Source organism: Lepidochelys kempii, chromosome 11, assembly GCF_965140285.1.
Source record: "Lepidochelys kempii isolate rLepKem1 chromosome 11, rLepKem1.hap1, whole genome shotgun sequence".
Classification (NCBI taxonomy): Eukaryota; Metazoa; Chordata; order Testudines; family Cheloniidae; genus Lepidochelys; species Lepidochelys kempii.
In genome coordinates this window covers 19,727,275-19,746,135 of record NC_136390.1, presented here as the reverse complement: position 1 = coordinate 19,746,135, position 18,861 = coordinate 19,727,275, and the positions used below count along the sequence as shown (strand labels likewise).

General features: G+C 40.7%; 1 protein-coding gene across 2 annotated transcripts in view; it reads right to left on the bottom strand.

The window, feature by feature from the left end:
- The window catches only part of THSD7B (thrombospondin type 1 domain containing 7B), a 518,592-nt gene that overhangs the window by 218,605 nt on the left and 281,126 nt on the right, over positions 1-18,861 (bottom strand). For both annotated transcript variants that reach the window (XM_073305365.2, XM_073305366.2), the window contains exons 8-10: positions 16,580-16,771; positions 10,822-11,056; positions 4,303-4,418 (exon numbers count right to left, since the gene is read on the bottom strand). In XM_073305365.2, coding sequence (XP_073161466.2) covers positions 4,303-4,418; positions 10,822-11,056; positions 16,580-16,771 — 543 coding nt within the window. The remainder of the gene's footprint in view (positions 1-4,302; positions 4,419-10,821; positions 11,057-16,579; positions 16,772-18,861) is intronic.

Sequence of the window (18,861 nt, the reverse complement as noted above, 5' to 3'; positions counted from 1 at the left end):
CCCAACTACTTCCAGCCTCCCCTCCCTCTACCAGCTCCACCTATGAGAGCATAACTGCAGCACAAAAAAGCAGGCATAGTAGCCGAGAAAAAAAAATAATCTGCCAGGGACCAAGCTTTGTTCCATTTGGTCTTAAATCTGATGTAAATCACTTTAAAAATAAATGTGATTTTATGAACACTTGTCTAGGTGATCAAACTACAGTGAAATTGCGTCTTTACTCTAGACAGCCACAGACCGGAACAGCAGGGGTACTGCAGACTTAAATACATTGACACAGCCATAAAGGGGAGTTTGTGTATGCCCTTTGATATGTATGTATCACACACTTGATACCAGTCTTAACTTTCACAAGCAATACAATTCACCAAATCAAAAGCTCATGAAATAATCTTACCATGTTTTCTTATTAACATGAATATTAACAGCAGTGAAAAACATCTGACCTACACTAGCCATCTGAATATAGTTTAGGATGTGTATCATTGTCTTTCATTATTAAAAATCAGTGGACAAATACCCCTTCTCATTCCAACTTTACATCATATCAATTCACACAGATATTGTCAGTGTATCCAACACATTCAGGAATGATCTCCTCTCAAGAGGGAGACAAAAAATGTAAGGGCACTACAAGGTTCAAGAAACAGTAGATAGATCCTCCACTACCTGCTACAATATTTTTTTTAGGGATGTGACCTTCCCGTTCTAACAGACTTCCTTTTAGACTTCTAATCCCTGTCAGGGTTCCCTCCCAACTCTGAACTCTAGGGTACAGATGTGGGGACCCGCATGAAATATCCCCTAAGCTTATTCTTACCAGCTTAGGTTAAAAACTTCCCGAAGGCACAAATCTCTATTTGTCCTTGGACTGAGGTATGCTGCCACCACCGAGTGATTTAGACAAAGAATCAGGGAAAGGACGACTTGGAGTTCCTATTCCCACAAAATATCCCCCCAAGCCTACACCCCCTTTCCTGGGGAGGCTTGAAAAATAAACAAGGTGAGCACAAACCAGACCCTTGGGATTGTAAGACACTAAAAACCCAATCGGATTCTTAAAAAACAGAACTTTATTATAAAGAAAGAAAAAGTAAAAGAAGCACCTCCGTAAAATCAGGATGGAAGGTAATTTTATAGGACAATCAGATTCAAAACACAGAGGATTTCCCTCTAGGCCAAACTTTAAAGTTACAAAAAGAAAACCAGGAATACACCTTCCTCTCAGCACAGAGAAAATCACAAGCCAAAACAAAAATAAGCTAACGCATTGCCTTGCAAGTACTTTCTGATTCTAATGGAGTTGGATTGCTTGCTTCCTTGATCTGTGTCCGGCAAGCACTCAGAACAGACAGACCAAAACCTTCTCCCCTCTCCCCCTCCCGCCCAGATTTGAAAGTATCTTGTCCCCTTATTGGTCCTTTTGGTCAGGTGCCAGCCAGGTTACCTGAGCTTCTTAACCCTTTACAGGTAAAAGGATTTTGTGCCTCTGGCAACGAGGGATTTTATAGTACTGTGTACAGGAAGGTTGTTACCCTTCCCTTTATATTTATGACACCCCCTTTTAGACTTCTATTGACAGATCATTGAAGCACATCATCTCTGATAAAAGTAGCCATCTCCCATGTGCAAACACCATCCATTGCGTAGATTATTGAGTAACTCTAGAGGTGAACATTCTGCAATCTTCATTTTATTCCTTTTTGGTTATAATTTTCACTTTCATCCTCAGAGACCAATTACACTAATTATAGGAGACCAGGGTGAACAGAAGTCAACCTGGAGTATTTGAAATGGCAGAGAATCAATAAATGTACTTGTAACAAACTTTGTATTCTTGACTCGTCACAGGTATGTGATTCAATTGCAATTCGTTTTTGAATTATGTATTCCATGAGTCTGTGGTTGCCCTAGATGCTGCCTGCATTTCTGAGTTGTGTGATAATCCTTTGCCAAGAGGCTACCTGATTTGTGATAACATTAAATGGAGGGAAATACCCATTTTAATGTTAGAAAAGTTGGATGCAGCTTTATAAGATAAACCACAAACAGCTTAATTGGTAAATCTGAATTTTGCAAGTACAGATTCATCTAACCTCTGGTGTTATGCTGGTACACATTTCATTTTAAATCTGTAATGCAATATCTTCTCTTGCTTGAGCTGTAGCTTAGTCCTTTGCTATCTGCATATTATTTTCATTAAATAAAACTCTTCTACAAAAAACAAAAGCAGAAAAAACAAAAACAAAAAACCTAACAACCCATGTACATATAATGGCTTGTAAACTTCAGATCATGTTTGTTTTAACTGCACACTGCAAATGAAAAATTTTTTACAATGCAGCCATATCAATAACAAATCTGCAAGCAACAAACTCCCACAACTGAGAAGTTTTAATTTAGAATTATATTAAAATGATAACACCGCCAAGTAAATTACATAATTTATTTATTCTCATTTTAATTGTAAAGGATTATTTAATAAACAAAGTAATTTATAAGGTAATTTATTCTACTTCATTTTATACAGTTCATTTAAAATCTAAAAATAAACTGTTAAATAAAACAGGATTCACTTTTTAAAAGGCAACTCATTTACCAATAAAATCTAACCAGGACTGGGCTATGTAGTCCACTGACAATCTGCAAAGGGCAAGGAGGCTGGCAGCAAAAATGAAAGTATTTTGATAACAACAAGCACTTCAATCCAAACTACTTCTAAAGTACTGCATTGGTCATAAAAACTGACAACAGATCCCTGAAAACACAGGAGACTAAAGACCTGACATATCAAAGTTCATCAGCTAAATGCAAGTGATAAAAAAGCTGGGAAGCTATTTATGCAACCCTGGTGTGCCTCTAAAAGTTTGGGCTGGACTCAAATAAATGTTGGCTAACGTACTGATTTCATAGATATCAGCACAATAGCAAGTAGGACTTTTGAAATTATAAGCATAAGAATGTTACAGGTTTCAAATAAAGACCACTTACATTTCAAATCTCTTTACTAGGGGGCCACTAACACTCTACAGGTCTCTATTAACCATCACTGCCCCCTCCCCGCCGTCCCTCTTCTGCAAGCCTCCGTTCACCCCACCGCCCCCTTCCAGCCAACAAGCCCCATAGTTGCCACTGCTGGTGGCATCCAGAACTGCAGTCCAACACCAGCAGCTCAGGTTGACAACACCAGCAGCCACTGGCTGATCAGTTCTAGCTCAGCCAGAAACCGTGAGCAACCCGGATCTCCAAGTGAGATCACAAGCATCTCTGCTTCACCTGTCACCCTGACTTCCACTCACCATTCTGCCTTGTGGGTGCAAGGGTTCCTGAGTTGCACTCCTACGTGTGATAGAGTCTCCAGGGTTTAATCTTGCAGCTTTCAGTGAGGCCATTCTGTCCCCCCACATTCCATTTAGGACTGTCACCTGACCAGACATAGTCGCTATATTCCAGATCCAAAAGCATACTCTAATCAGGAGCTGTGGCCCTGCACAGCACAGCTTCATGTACCCAAATCAGCCAGTGGAGTCCACTACATATCACAGAGCCCAATGGGTATAATTAGTGAGAGTTTTACTTGGATAAAGAATGTGGGATTGGACTAATAACAGATAGACATGGAAGTAATGATTTGAAAATCAATACAGGGGTAGATTTTCTGAAGCACCTCCACTTGGACTTGAACTCCTAAATCCTTTAGGCACTGTTGAAAATCTCCCTCTTAAACAGACATAATGCTATTTACTGGAAGATTTAAGGGATGAGCTGAAACTTTCAGGTAAGCCTGGTGGCAGGAGAAGAGGGGGAGCCTCACAACAAGTCTGAAAGTCTACACTTCAGATCTCACTTCTAATGCTGTGAGGCGATGCTGGCCAGCCAGGTTTGAAAACCTGGAGAATGTAACACAGCTTTGTTTTAACTAGGGCTTTGATTAAATAGGGCTAACCTGAAATTAGAATAAAATATAAACTACACTAAATGATTTTGTAATAATGAAGTCATTTAAAAACGTTAACAAGTTGCTTATACTTTTATTAGTATAGAGAGGCCTCTGATGCGCTGGCCATTCTGTAGTTTAATAATCACTGGGGATTAAGGGTACAATTATTTATCTGACCATGCATAAAAGTTGGAGACAAAACTTACCCATTTGCTTTCTCATGGACTCATTTATTCAAGGTAAGACATACTGTAAACACAAAGACCTGTGAAACTTTATTTGTCTTGAAAACCATTGCCTGGGTGGGCTGAGGTGAACAGGTTTGCTTAAAATCTTATGTATTCTCATTTTCAGGATCTTACCATGTTGGCATGTCGTAGGGCAGTGTGTCCACTCACTGAAAGGGGTAACAACACAATCTTTTTTACACGGGAGCAGACATGGACGCACAGTTTCAGGTCGGAGGGAATCTGGACACCTATCAATACAATTGTAAATACAACATATGAGAGTCCCTAAAATTAATTATATATATATATATATATATACACACACATACACACACACACTCACTCTCAGGAATATGATCAGCTAAGCAATAAAAGAAGGATGCACATGGCTGTGGTTGAACTCCATAATGCATAGCCAACAAGTACAGCAATTCAGTTCTTTACATCTTGAAAATCCTCCAGGTTCACCATCTAGCTTGTTTCTAAGCTTATTTCTGTTCATACTAGGCCTGATATTACACCCCAGCCACCGCTGGCTCCCAGAACAGCCCTTGAGGTCTGTGTGCAGCTAGCACAACTTACAATTGGCCTTCAGGCTACTCTAAATTGTACGTAGGATTTGGCCCAGCATTCACCAACCTTTGCTTTGGGAAAGTTCAAAGATGGCTTAAAGCTTCATTTGCAATCCCCCTCCTGACCTGCACGTAGCACTCTTCAGGCATAACCCAGGATCTAGGCCTATATCTTTATGGGAATCTGTGTCTAATTTTCTCAGTACACTACAGTAAATAGATCTTTGTGATTTTGCAGTCAATTTCAGACTCCTAATTTAAAAATGAAATACATATTCTAATGAAAAAAATCGGATGCAAGAAGCTCTATGTTTGAATCATGGGCAGCAGGGGAAAGGGGCAGTTCTCTGTGATCAGGAACATCAGCTGTTCTAAGTGGGAGAATAAAAACAGAATTAGCCTTTCACAATCTTTATTAATTTCCAAGTAGAAAGACTGCTTGAGAAATACTCATCACCTATCTGAACACATCCAACCAATAACTAAATATCTATCTATATGTATATTACTGTACCACTAAAGGATATTAGAAACAAAAATAAATCTGAAAACCATAATTCAGCTAACTGAACTAATACATTTTTCTAATGCTTAAAAGTATCAAACAAGGTTTTCAAAAAAGAGATACCATGAAATGCATTAATTCAATGACCATGAATATTCAAGAGGGAAGAAAAAAAGAAAAGGAGTACTTGTGGCACCTTAGAGACTAACCAATTTATTTGAGCATGAGCTTTCGTGAGCTACAGCTCACTTCATCGGATGCATGCCGTGGAAACTGCAGCAGACTTTATTTATACACAGAGAATATGAAAAAATACCTCCTCCCACCCCACTGTCCTGCTGAATTCTCAGTGTGCAGTGATTTTTTTCCCTTTCATTACATCTAGATACAGTATATAAGCCACTGCAATCAATTTTTATTCAGTATTCTTTTTTATACCCCCTTTTCAGTGGCTTTCAGTTTCATAAGGTGGTGTGTTAAGTTTCAGCTTCCATTTCTTCAATAATTGCGGGGGGAGAAGGGAGAGAAGCATGAAGTAAAAAATTCAGTGTGCTTACACAAAGATTATTTCTTTGGATAAATTAATCCTCTTCCTGAAGTCACGTGGCTAGTTTACTACTGCTACAGTAGATTGAGTTAAAACCTAACTTGTTAGTCAATTTTAATAAATAATTATATACTGTAAAATAAATTAAAAACTAACAATTATTCTGTTATATTCCTATCATTATGGAATCAAAACTTACCATTTTACTGCCAGGAGCCCTAAGCCCGTAAAGAGCTTCCACACAGGTAAAGAGGTCCAAACATGTGGCGCTCATTGCAGGATCATGGCTCAAAGTCAATATGTTTAATAAAGTACTATTCTTTTCCTCTCTGGAAACACCAGGCTATTATGATCTCTTATCATCTCTCTTTTACACTTTTCTAACATTTTTGGAGTTCCACTAGTTACTTCTTTCCTTCTGAAATACTGGAAGTCCTTTCTTTAATTAAGAAATTGCTTTTGAGAGACTTCAGAGAGGTTTGGTTTTGCTTCTTTAATTTAATTATTTAAATTTATTTAAGTATTTAAATATTATTTAAATTATTTAAATAGTCCGCGGATCACTGCGGACTATGTGGCTCTAGGAAGAAGGATAAAGGAGTTGGAGGCGCAAGTGGTGTTCTTGTCCATCCTCCCCGTGGAAGGAAAAGGCCTAGGTAGGGACCGTCGAATCGTGGAAGTCAACGAATGGCTACGCAGGTGGTGTCGGAGAGAAGGCTTTGGATTCTTTGACCATGGGATGGTGTTCCATGAAGGAGGAGTGCTGGGCAGAGACGGGCTCCATCTTACGAAGAGATGGAAGAGCATCTTTGCCAGCAGGCTGGCTAACCTAGTGAGGAGGGCTTTAAACTAGGTTCACCGGGGGAAGGAGACCAAAGCCCTGAGGTAAGTGGGAAAGCGGGATACCGGGAGGAAGCACAGGCAGGAATGTCTGTGAGGGGAGGGCTCCTGCCTCATACTGGGAATGAGGGGCGATCAACAGGTTATCTCAAGTGCTTATATACAAATGCACAAAGCCTTGGAAACAAGCAGGGAGAACTGGAGGTCCTGGTGATGTCAAGGAACTATGACGTGATCGGAATAACAGAGACTTGGTGGGATAACTCACATGACTGGAGTACTGTCATGGATGGTTATAAACTGTTCAGGAAGGACAGGCAGGGCAGAAAAGGTGGGGGAGTAGCACTGTATGTAAGGGAGCAGTATGACTGCTCAGAGCTCCGGTACGAAACTGCAGAAAAACCTGAGTGTCTCTGGATTAAGTTTAGAAGTGTGTGCAACAAGAGTGATGTAGTGGTGGGAGTCTGCTATAGACCACCGGACCAGGGGGATGAGGTAGATGAGGCTTTCTTCCGGCAGCTCACGGAAGCTACTAGATCGCATGCTCTGATTCTCATGGGTGACTTTAATTTTCCTGATATCTGCAGGGAGAGCAATACAGCGGTGCATAGACAATCCAGGAAGTTTTTGGAAAGCATAGGGGACAATTTCCTGGCGCAAGTGCTAGAGAAGCCAACTAGGGGGGGCGCTTTTCTTGACCTGCTGCTCACAAACTGGGTAGAATTAGTGGGGGAAGCAAAAGTGGATGGGAATCTGGGAGGCAGTGACCATGAGTTGGTTGAGTTCAGGATCCTGACGCAGGGAAGAAAGGTAAGCAGCAGGATACGGACCCTGGACTTCAGGAATGCAGACTTCGACTCCCTCAGGGAACGGATGGCCAGGATCCCCTGGGGGACTAACTTGAAGGGGAAAGGAGTCCAGGAGAGCTGGCTGTATTTCAAGGAATCCCTGTTGAGGTTACAGGGACAAACCATCCCGATGAGTCGAAAGAATAGTAAATATGACAGGCGACCAGCTTGGCTTAATGGTGAAATCCTAGCGGATCTTAAACATAAAAAAGAAGCTTACAAGAAGTGGAAGGTTGGACATATGACCAGGGAAGAGTATAAAAATATTGCTCGGGCATGTAGGAATGATATCAGGAGGGCCAAATTGCACCTGGAGCTGCAGCTAGCCAGAGATGTTAAGAGTAACAAGAAGGGTTTCTTCAGGTATATTGGCAACAAGAAGAAAGCCAAGGAAAGTGTGGGCCCCTTGCTGAATGAGGGAGGCAACCTAGTGACAGAGGATGTGGAAAAAGCTGATGTACTCAATGCTTTTTTTGCCTCTGTTTTCACTAACAAGGTCAGCTCCCAGACTGCTGCGCTGGGCATCACAAAATGGGGAAGAGATGGCCAGCCCTCTGTGGAGATAGAGGTGGTTAGGGACTATTTAGAAAAGCTGGACGTGCACAAGTCCATGGGGCCGGACGAGTTGCATCCGAGCGTGCTGAAGGAATTGGCGGCTGTGATTGCAGAGCCATTGGCCATTATCTTTGAAAACTCGTGGCGAACCGGGGAAGTCCCGGATGACTGGAAAAAGGCTAATGTAGTGCCAATCTTCAAAAAAGGGAAGAAGGAGGATCCAGGGAACTACAGGCCAGTCAGCCTCACCTCAGTCCCTGGAAAAATCATGGAGCAGGTCCTCAAAGAATCAATCCTGAAGCACTTGCATGAGAGGAAAGTGATCAGGAACAGCCAGCATGGATTCACCAAGGGAAGGTCATGCCTGACTAATCTAATCGCCTTTTATGATGAGATTACTGGTTCTGTGGATGAAGGGAAAGCAGTGGATGTATTGTTTCTTGACTTTAGCAAAGCTTTTGACATGGTCTCCCACAGTATTCTTGTCAGCAAGTTAAGGAAGTATGGGCTGGATGAATGCACTACAAGGTGGGTAGAAAGCTGGCTATATTGTCGGGCTCAACGGGTAGTGATCAATGGCTCCATGTCTAGTTGGCAGCCGGTATCAAGTGGAGTGCCCCAAGGGTCGGTCCTGGGGCCGGTTTTGTTCAATATCTTCATAAATGATCTGGAGGATGGTGTGGATTGCACTCTCAGCAAATCTGCGGATGATACTAAACTGGGAGGAGTGGTAGATACGCTGGAGGGGAGGGATAGGATACAGAAGGACCTAGACAAATTGGAGGATTGGGCCAAAAGAAATCTGATGAGGTTCAATAAGGATAAGTGCAGGGTCCTGCACTTAGGACGGAAGAACCCAATGCACAGCTACAGACTAGGGACCGAATGGCTAGGCAGCAGTTCTGCGGAAAAGGACCTAGGGGTGACAGTGGACGAGAAGCTGGATATGAGTCAGCAGTGTGCCCTTGTTGCCAAGAAGGCCAATGGCATTTTGGGATGTATAAGTAGGGGCATAGTGAGCAGATCGAGGGACGTGATCGTTCCCCTCTATTCGACATTGGTGAGGCCTCATCTGGAGTACTGTGTCCAGTTTTGGGCCCCACACTACAAGAAGGATGTGGATAAATTGGAGAGAGTCCAGCGAAGGGCAACAAAAATGATTAGGGGTCTAGAACACATGAGTTATGAGGAGAGGCTGAGGGAGCTGGGATTGTTTAGCCTGCAGAAGAGAAGAATGAGGGGGGATTTGATAGCTGCTTTCAATTACCTGAAAGGGGGTTCCAAAGAGGATGGCTCTAGACTGTTCTCAATGGTAGCAGATGACAGAACGAGGAGTAATGGTCTCAAATTGCAGTGGGGGAGGTTTAGATTGGATATTAGGAAAAACTTTTTCACTAAGAGGGTGGTGAAACACTGGAATGTGTTACCTAGGGAGGTGGTAGAATCTCCTTCCTTAGAGGTTTTTAAGGTCAGGCTTGACAAAGCCCTGGCTGGGATGATTTAACTGGGAATTGGTCCTGCTTCGAGCGGGGGTTGGACTAGATGACCTTCTGGGGTCACTTCCAACCCTGATATTCTATGATTCTATGATTTGGGGAGAAGGGGGAGTGAAGGGGGTTGCCATTGTAAAACACAGTAAAGAGGAACAAAATCATCCCAATGGGATCCTCCCTAGTGGCTCAGTGGCTTCCACATTTTCTGATACAATTCATTCCATTACAATTCACAATGTAACTATACAATTACATTTGAACAAAACATTTCCATTGAAGCCTTAAAATGCAGGAGTGCTGAATTCTGAAGATCCCAGTGCATGCTATAATTTTCCATTTCTCTCATACTACAACCCAAGTATTTTCTCTGTAAAAACTCTCTCTTTCCTCATCTGTTAGTCCTAGATACATCCTCCGATTCTACCCAAGTGTTTACTTTCTCATTTCAGCTCCATTTCTGCTTGGCTAGTATGCAGAGGATGGGGACAAATAATTATTTTACACATTATATGGCACTACAAATGGTATAACTTAATGGTGATAAATTTACAGTATATTAGTGGGCACCAGACATTCTTTTCTTTGCTCAATTAATTTCATTAATCTCAAGAATTTTAATTAACTTTATTGAAGTGACCACAGTCTGCCCATATTTAGTATGATTGTTTTGAGATATGCAACAAGATTTAAAATGAGGCTGCAAGTAATGAGCAATGGCTTGATTTTTTTTTATATTGGGAAAATTATCTGTGCATCTCATTTCCTGGGTTAGTAAAACAAAGTAGAAGATCAGAATATACACAGTGCTAAATAAATGGTTTTAGTGTACTTATTGAAATAGCAATACAAATCAACTCTTCCAAGTGCAAACATGTAAACTGTTACCTCTTTTATTAAAAGGACTTTGCTAAAAATAGGTTGGTAACTGTTATGTTCAATTCCAGGTTGTATTTTCATCACAACTTCCTAGCAGCAAAAATATTTGCAAAAGTCAGAACAAGAATCATAGATTAGCCATTGCAAAATTTTTCAGCCACTGAAAAAAACCTGTTTTGTGACCCACCGACTACCACATTTACAAAAAAAACTGGTTTATCCATACATTTTTTGTTATATAAAAGGATCCTTTCTCGGCAGCTGGAAAATTAAGCTAGCAATAAAAATACCTTCATAGCTTCAATTTTCCCAAAACACACTTAAATATTTGCATTTTTAATGTACTGTAACTACAAATAATGACTCCAGCAATGCAGTCAAAGCTGCATCTGCAAGAACCTCTTTCTCCCAATACCTTTTATTTGTAACCTGGCCAAAATTATTCTTCACACAAAAGACCTTCCTTGTTTGCATGCCCACTCCACAAGTAGCTTCTCCATTCCAGCTAATGGTAGCATTGAGGGCAGTTACCAAAGTGTCTTCAGAACAAGGACCCCATGGAGATGTTTCCCAATAGAGCTGTGTGCAAATATGATCATTACATAAGCGATACTCCTGTAGGGCCCGGTGTGGAGGACAGGGTTTCCCACCTGAAAGTAGTGAAAAGAATAATATATTTATATTTGTAAACCAATTAATCAAGAGAACATTGTGGATACTACATGTGGAAATATAAACTTTGTTTTATGAGAAGAAAGAAAGAAAGAAAGAAAGAAAGAAAGAAAGAAAGAAAGAAAGAAAGAAAGAAAGAAAGAAAGAAAGAAAGAAAGAAAGAAAGAAAGAAAGAAAGAAAGAAAGAAAGAAAGAAAGAAAGAAAGAAAGAAAATGGTTGGTTGGTTGGTTGGTTGGTTGGTTGGTTTTTGACATTTATGGCAATAGTAACAGCCTTCCAAAATACTGCATCCCATTAAATGAGCCTTGCACAAAACTGAATTCTGAGGAACAAACAATGGAAACTGAGATGTGTGAAGTAGATTTCCAATTTCCCACGCTGCTACTACTATTCATAGACTAATTGATTCCATTTAAATGCCAGCATCACCCTGGTTTTCAAAAAACTATATTTGAGTATTACCTTTGTAATACGTTCACTCTGTGACAGATACAGCAATTCCTGCCATATCCTTGGAAGACTGTGACAGAATACACCCGTGTTCACACCACCACACTATTATAAGAACATTTGTACAAAGGTATGCCTGGTGAGGTATAATTTTAAAAAACTCATAACTGTCTGATCAATAATATCATGGAAAAAATGCATATAGCAACATAATATGTAAAGCTATGAACATAAACTGAAATCACGACTGAAGTGTGTTTCCCAGATAAGTCTGGGGAGTGGCTAAACCAACTCCTCAGAGACAAAGGGCAAGCATATGCCTGAGCCAGGTGTCAACAAGGCTGATGGACCATTACCTGCGAAGTGTCCATTCTTTGAAAAGAAAGGGGGCAGGGACAAAAGTCTATATTTTAGCAAAGAAACAGCATGGAGTTTCCTTTCTTCATTGAAGTGTCTGTCATATTCCCTCACTGGAAATGCTTCTCAAAGGGGGGACAGGACTATAAAATGAAGTGGGTAGAGCCCCCAAGACACCCCTCTCCCTACCCACCTCACTCTGCACCTGAGAAGACAAAAGGAAACAGCCACTGGACTCTAGGGAATGGATCCTATCCTGAGAGTTTGGTCAGCAATCTGCTGGAGCATGTGGTGAGAAAGTTTGCTTTGCAATTAAGACTTTTGTAAATAGATATTACTAAATGTTTTATCTTTATTTTTCTTGTAACCATTTTTGACTTTATGCCTCATTACTTATACTCATTTAAAATCTCTCTTTGTAGTTAATAAAGTTGTTGTACTGTTTTAGCTAATCCAGTGTGTTTAAGTTGGAGTGTCAGGGTACTCTATTTAAAATAATAAAATGGCATATTATTCCCTTAAATAAATAATGGACTTAATATATTTGTACTGCCCAAGAGAGAGCTGGGCAGTACAGGATATACATTTCTGGGGGAAGATCCAGGACTGGGGTTGTGTTGGGGTCCCCTGTGGAACAACTAAGGCTGGTGAGAGCCAGGGTATAGCTGGAAGGCTGCATTTACACACAGACACTGAGGGCATGGATTGCATGATGGAAGGCTGTTTGTGAGCAGCCCAGGTGGGAGCTGCTACAGCAAGGCACTGCAAGGCATCCAAGGTTGCAGGGCAGGTGTGACATAGCCCCCCCATTAGTCGGGACTGTGCCCTGGTATGTCACAGAGACCTTATTGAATTACATTTAAGTATCTTTGATGTCTATTGTATTAAATGAATGGTTTATGTATTATTATGGACCAGGATTATATGTACCCTCTCAAGGTGAGAGATGGGACAGATGTGGGATCGGCGTTCGGGAAGAGGGCTTCAAAGGACTATATTGAACAATGTGCTAGACAAGAATGGACTTTCAGAACAAACAAATGTCAAGTTGTTTTCCTGGGGAATATCCAGGAGGGATGAACGCAAATTTACTACCCCCAGTTATGCACAATCTCAGCCTTTTGAAGCTCCACCCGGAGGAGTAGGCCATTGACTGCCGATCGCCTGTTACATGAGGCCAAGATCAAAGGTCCAAAATATACAAAGGAAACACTGAAATATTCTTGATTGTTCCAGATCGGAATCTGACAGTTATGAACTTGTAACCATGGGGAAAACCCAGTAGCGGGTTTTGAAGAACTGACACCCACCAGAGCCCGAGGTGATCGCAAGATGCTCCATGAGATTAGAGAGGCTATACAAACAGAAAACTCAAACAGGATGCAGAGATAAAATTTCTAGACACTATTAATCACTGCTTCTTGGAGCAGATAGTCCTGAAACCCCCAAGGAGACAGACAATTCTGGATTAAGTCCTAAGTGGAGCACAGGATCTTGTCCAAGATGTGAATATAGCTGAATCATTTAGTAATAGAGACCGTAATATAATTAAATTTAACATCTTGGAGGGTGGGGGCCAGAAATACCAAAGAAACCTACTACAGTAGCATTTAACTTCAAAAAGGGGAATGACACAAAAATAAGGAAACCAGCTAAAATGAAATTAAAAGGAACAGTCACAAGACTGAAATGCCTGCAAGCTGCATGGAAACTTTTAAAAAAAACACCATAATAGAGGCTCAAATTAAATATACACCAAAAATTTTAAAAAATAGTAAGAGGACCAAAAAATGCCACCAGGCCTAACTGACATAGTGAAAGTGGCATTTAGAGGTAAAAAGGCATCCTTTAAAAATTAGAAATCAAATCCTCCTGAGGAGCATAAACTCTGGCAAGTCAAGTGTAAAAGTAGAATTAAGCAGGCCAAAAAAGAATTTGAAGAACAATAGTAAAAGACACAAACTCTGAAAGTAAAAACATTTTTTAAGTAGCCTGCCAAACAATCAGTACGGCCACTGGTCTATCAAGGTGCTAAAGGAGCATTCCAGGAAGACTAGGCTGTTGCGGAGAAGCCAAATGAATTCTTTGCATTGGTCTTCATTGCAGAAGATGTGAGGGAGATTCACACACCTGAACCATTCTTTTTAGGTGACAAATCTGAGGAACTGTCCTGGATTGAAGTGTCAGTAGAGGTGGTTTTGGAACATATTGATAAATTAAACAGCAATAAGTCTCCAGGACCAGATGGTATTCACCCAAGAGTCCTTGAAGAAACTCAAATATGAAATTACAGAAGTTCTAAACGTGGTGTGTAACCTATTTCTTATATCAGCTTCTTTACCAGATGACTGGAGGATAGCTAATGTGACGCCAATTTTTTAAAAAGGCTCCAGAGGCAATCCTGGTAATTACAGGCAGGTAAGCATACCTTCAATACCAGGCAAATTGGTTGAAACTATAGTGAAGAACTATGTATCTGATAATTCTGATGAACATGATTTGTTGGAGAAGAGTCAACACAGTTTTTGTAAAGGGAAATCATGCCTCAGCATTTTGCTAATTCTTTGAGGGGAACAACAAGCATGTGGACAAGGGTGATCTAGTGGATATAATGTACTTGGACTTTCAGAAAACTTTTGACAAGATCCTTCACCAAAGGCTCTTAAGCAAAGTAAGCTGTCAGTGGGATAAGAGGGAAGGTGCTCTCATGGAGCAGTAACTGGTTAAAAGATAGGAAACAAAGGGTAGGAATAAATGGAGAGAGGTAAATAGCAGGATCCCCCAAGGGTCTGTACTAGGACCAGGGCTGTTCAACATATTCATAAATTATCTAGACAAGGCATAAACAGTGAGGTGACAAAGTTTGCAGACAATACAAAATTTCTCAGGATAGTTAAGTCCAAAGCAGATTGCAAAGCATTACAAAGGGATCTCACAAACGCAGGTGACTGGGCAACAAAATGGCAGATGAAATTCAGTGGAACAGCCTCGCAGCCTGAGCCCCTTGAGCCTGAGTCAGCTGGCATGGGCCAGCCGTGGGTTTTTCTTTCCTGTGTAAATACACCCGCTGAGTACATTTCTCAGACATGAAGGAAAGCTCTGTATAAGCTTGAAAGCTTGTCTCTCTTGCCAACAGATGTTGGTCCAATAAAAGATATTACCTCTCCCACCTTGTCTCACTAAAGTCCTTTTCTCCCTTTTTATCCTGATAGAAAGCAGTATTTATCTTTTCCTGGTGTTGTACAGCAGGCTGTTTTATTCATTGTTCAGAATGTTCAGAGGCTTTTGATTGTTATTCATGTTTTATTTCCTTTTGAGAAATTCAAAGTTTTCAGTTCAAAGCATTTCACTTCTATTTTAAGTTTTCAGATCACATAGTCTTGAGATTATAGAGTGTGCATATTTGCACATGTATTTTCTTTCAAATGAACAATTCTGATTTTTATTTTGCTTTTGAAATTCTGCATCTATCTTGTTCGCATTTCAGAACATATTGCTACCTTCATGGAAAATATGCAGCTTACTTTAATTTTTTATTTTAATTATTTGCCACCTTTTAGTCTTTCTTAATAGCAGTTACCACTCTGTCAAAACTTATATAGCGGTTTTCATCCCAACGTTCTTTACAAACTTTAATGGGGCCATTTATGTGAATAAAGATAACTCACATGAGGAAGCGCTTGCAAGCTTAAGCTGACACACAAACACAACCTGTGGTTTTAATGACGATTTCTAAATGGTGTTTAACTGAATTTGTTCTTTACTTGTGGGGAAAGTATGGTTAAGCACCAGGTTAGCCGCACACATTGCTGACAATAAAGGTTATTTTTTAAAACATAGACAAGGCCTTAGAGATCTGACATCCAAATGCTGACCCAGCACTTCTTAGTCTGTCATATCTGATGGGATTGTCACCATCAGATAGGATACAGACCATTTTAAAAATGATATTGGTATTTTCTGAATTTCTGTTGCATAGAGAACAGCAATGGCCCAATCCTGAACACAGGTCTGCACATGCTAAAACCAAGAAGTTGAATGAACTATGTGCCTTTGTACAAAACTGTGCCAGTAGAAGAACCACCATAATGTAGTTCACCAGGTATGTTACTGTAAGCCAGACACACATGCCTAATGCATGTGTCTATGAAGATCCAGAGAAAGGGACACAGCTATAAAGCTATTTACATATTCTTGTCTGAAATTAAAGAACCAGGAGCACATTTTATGCGTCCAATCTACATTACATGTTTTTGCTTTAAAAGTATCTGATTTTACACATATTTCTGTTCTCTTCTAGAACTAATATGCTTCCATACAGTAACATAGGTATTGAGAGTTTGTGCCATACATTTATTTTATTTGTGTGTGCGCGCACGTAATTTCTCTTTTGGGGTGGCAGATCCTCACCTGGTGCAAACTGTGATAACTCTTTTGAAATCAATAGAGTTATGACAATTTCCACTAGCTGAGAACCTGCCCCTTAAAATCAAATAATTCACAGAATAAAATTTATTAAATATCTTTCATTGAAACATAGTTATATTGGCAATGGGTATGATCTAGCAACACACAGATTAATTAATCTTTGCACAGACCTTTGTAAGTGCAAAGATTCATCTACGTGTGAGGTATTCTTAATTATTACTATAATATTGGTGTTTGGGTCTTATCGAAATGCAGTACTACTCACCCTCTCCTGGCAGTGCCAAGATAGATTTAGTTCTGCTTTGTTTCCCCTCTGCATTTTTACTGGAACATGAGTGAGAACAAGATGACCATTCTGACCAGTCATTAACGACACAGTCCATTGCACACGGTACTTCACAAACCATTGTTTCAGGATGGGGAAGCTCTGAGCAAAGGGTATGTGATACCTCTTCACCTGAAACAAACAAGACAAAATTAAGCATAAAAAAGTGGGGTGAGTTTGGGATCATTTTCAACAAATGTGTTCTACATTGCATATACAATCAGGCCTGATCTACACTTAGAAATTAGGCTGGTATAACTCCTTTGCTCAGCGATATGAAAAATCCAAACCCCTGAGCAACGCAGTTAAACCAATGTAACCCCCGGTGTTCACAGGGCTAGCTTGACAGGAGAATTCTCCCATTGACCTAGCTATCACGTCTGGTGATGTACCTCCATCAATGGGAGAACCCCTGCCATCAGCATAGGTAACGTCTTCACTGAAATGCTACAGCAGCACTGCTGCAGAGTTTTAAGTGTAGACAAGTCTTAAAATGTGTATACGTGTATAGAACAGTATGCAAAATACTGTTGAGCAGGATTTCAGGCTTGAAAAGAAAGCACTAAAAGCATTTGACATAGCTACACTTTGAAAAAACAAAACAAAAATTTGTTTTAAGTCTGATATTTGATCTACAAGCTTAGGCCGGCTTCACGGGAACTGAGAACACTGCTAATAACTAAGCCTTTTAGATTTGTAAAAATCTAGGAGACGGCAATCATGAGGGAATGAAATGAATAACCTTCAGATGGAACAATAGAAATCAGTTATTACCAAGGCCCCACATTTACCAGAATTCTGCAGCTATAGGATTTGTATCCAGCAATGCAAATTGTACATGCCCCTTTCTTGCTCACACAAACCAGCGAGCTAAAGTTTTACTAGCTCTGCGGGAGCCTAGGCAGAATGAGTGGAGTGCCAAATTCCTGGAGTACTTCTCACTTAGACCTTAAGAGACATAGGCTATGTCTACATTAGAAACCTTACAGCAGCACAGCTGTATCAATGCAGCTGCACCACTGTAAGGTCTCCTGTGTAGCCGCCCTAGGCTGATGGGAGAGAGCTTTCCCACTGGCATAATTAAACCACCCCCAATGAGTGGCAGGAGAGTGTCTCCCACTGACATAGCTCTGTCCACACCAGCTCTTCTGTCGGTGTAACTTATGTCGGTCAGGAGGTGCTTTTTTCCACAATCCTGAATGACTTAAGTTTTACCGACAAAAGTGCTAGTGTAGACATAGCCTAAGCAAACAGAGCTGCTAGAGCTCACATAGGAGAGGAGAGAGACTGCACCAGTGACTCCAAGGGAACATGAACAAATGAGGGACCCCTGATAGCAATGTCAAGCTTGTAATCCCTGTGGCAGGAGGCAGGCAGAGCAATGTAAAGAAAACACTGGAGGAATGAGAGTGAGAGGACATGGGTGAGAGAGCAGAAGGTTGAGGCCAGAGATGGTAGGCAGAGGAAGTTTATGGAGAGGTTTGAAAACCAAGAAGAGGAGGGCTCAGAGCACTGTACTATTAAGGCTAAGGGTGAAATCATGACCTCATTAAATTCAACAATAGTTTTGCCATATTCTTCAGTGGGGCTAGGATTTCACCCAAAACGTAAAACACACAGGCCATGAAAGTATGTGATTAGAAACCCCAAACAAAGCACACAATGAAAACATAGTGGAGAAGGAAACACGGCATTATGTTCAGTTAATTTATTTCTTGAACAAAGATTTTCATAACCTCACTATCAAGCAATAGCATTTCTGATGTAAAAAATTACAATTAAGAACAAAATGAAATAATAGCAAGTCTCTAAAACAGAAGTGAATTTAGGGTAATAATGCGAGATTTCCCTAGGAATAAGAGTCGAGGGGCAGATTGCCTGGTCCATTTAAGCTCAGTGCAAATCAAGAGGGTGGATTAAAGGTAGTTCTAGGCCACTTTTATGCCCCTTTCCCCAAATCCTGGGGCTTTCCAGGGTCATTAATGCCCAGTTGCCCTTGGCCTGACAGCTGGGTATAGCAGGAGCATGATGACACTCTAGCCACACCTCCTTTCTTTCCAGAATGCCTCCTACATCAGAGAAAGTGTGGGGGTGGAGTACAGCTGTTACAATCTTATTTAATCTTTTTATTATTGACCTCGGCACAAAAAGTGGGAGTGTGCTAATAAAGTCTGCGGATGATAAAAAGGTGGGAGGTATTGCCAATTTAGAGAAGGACAGGG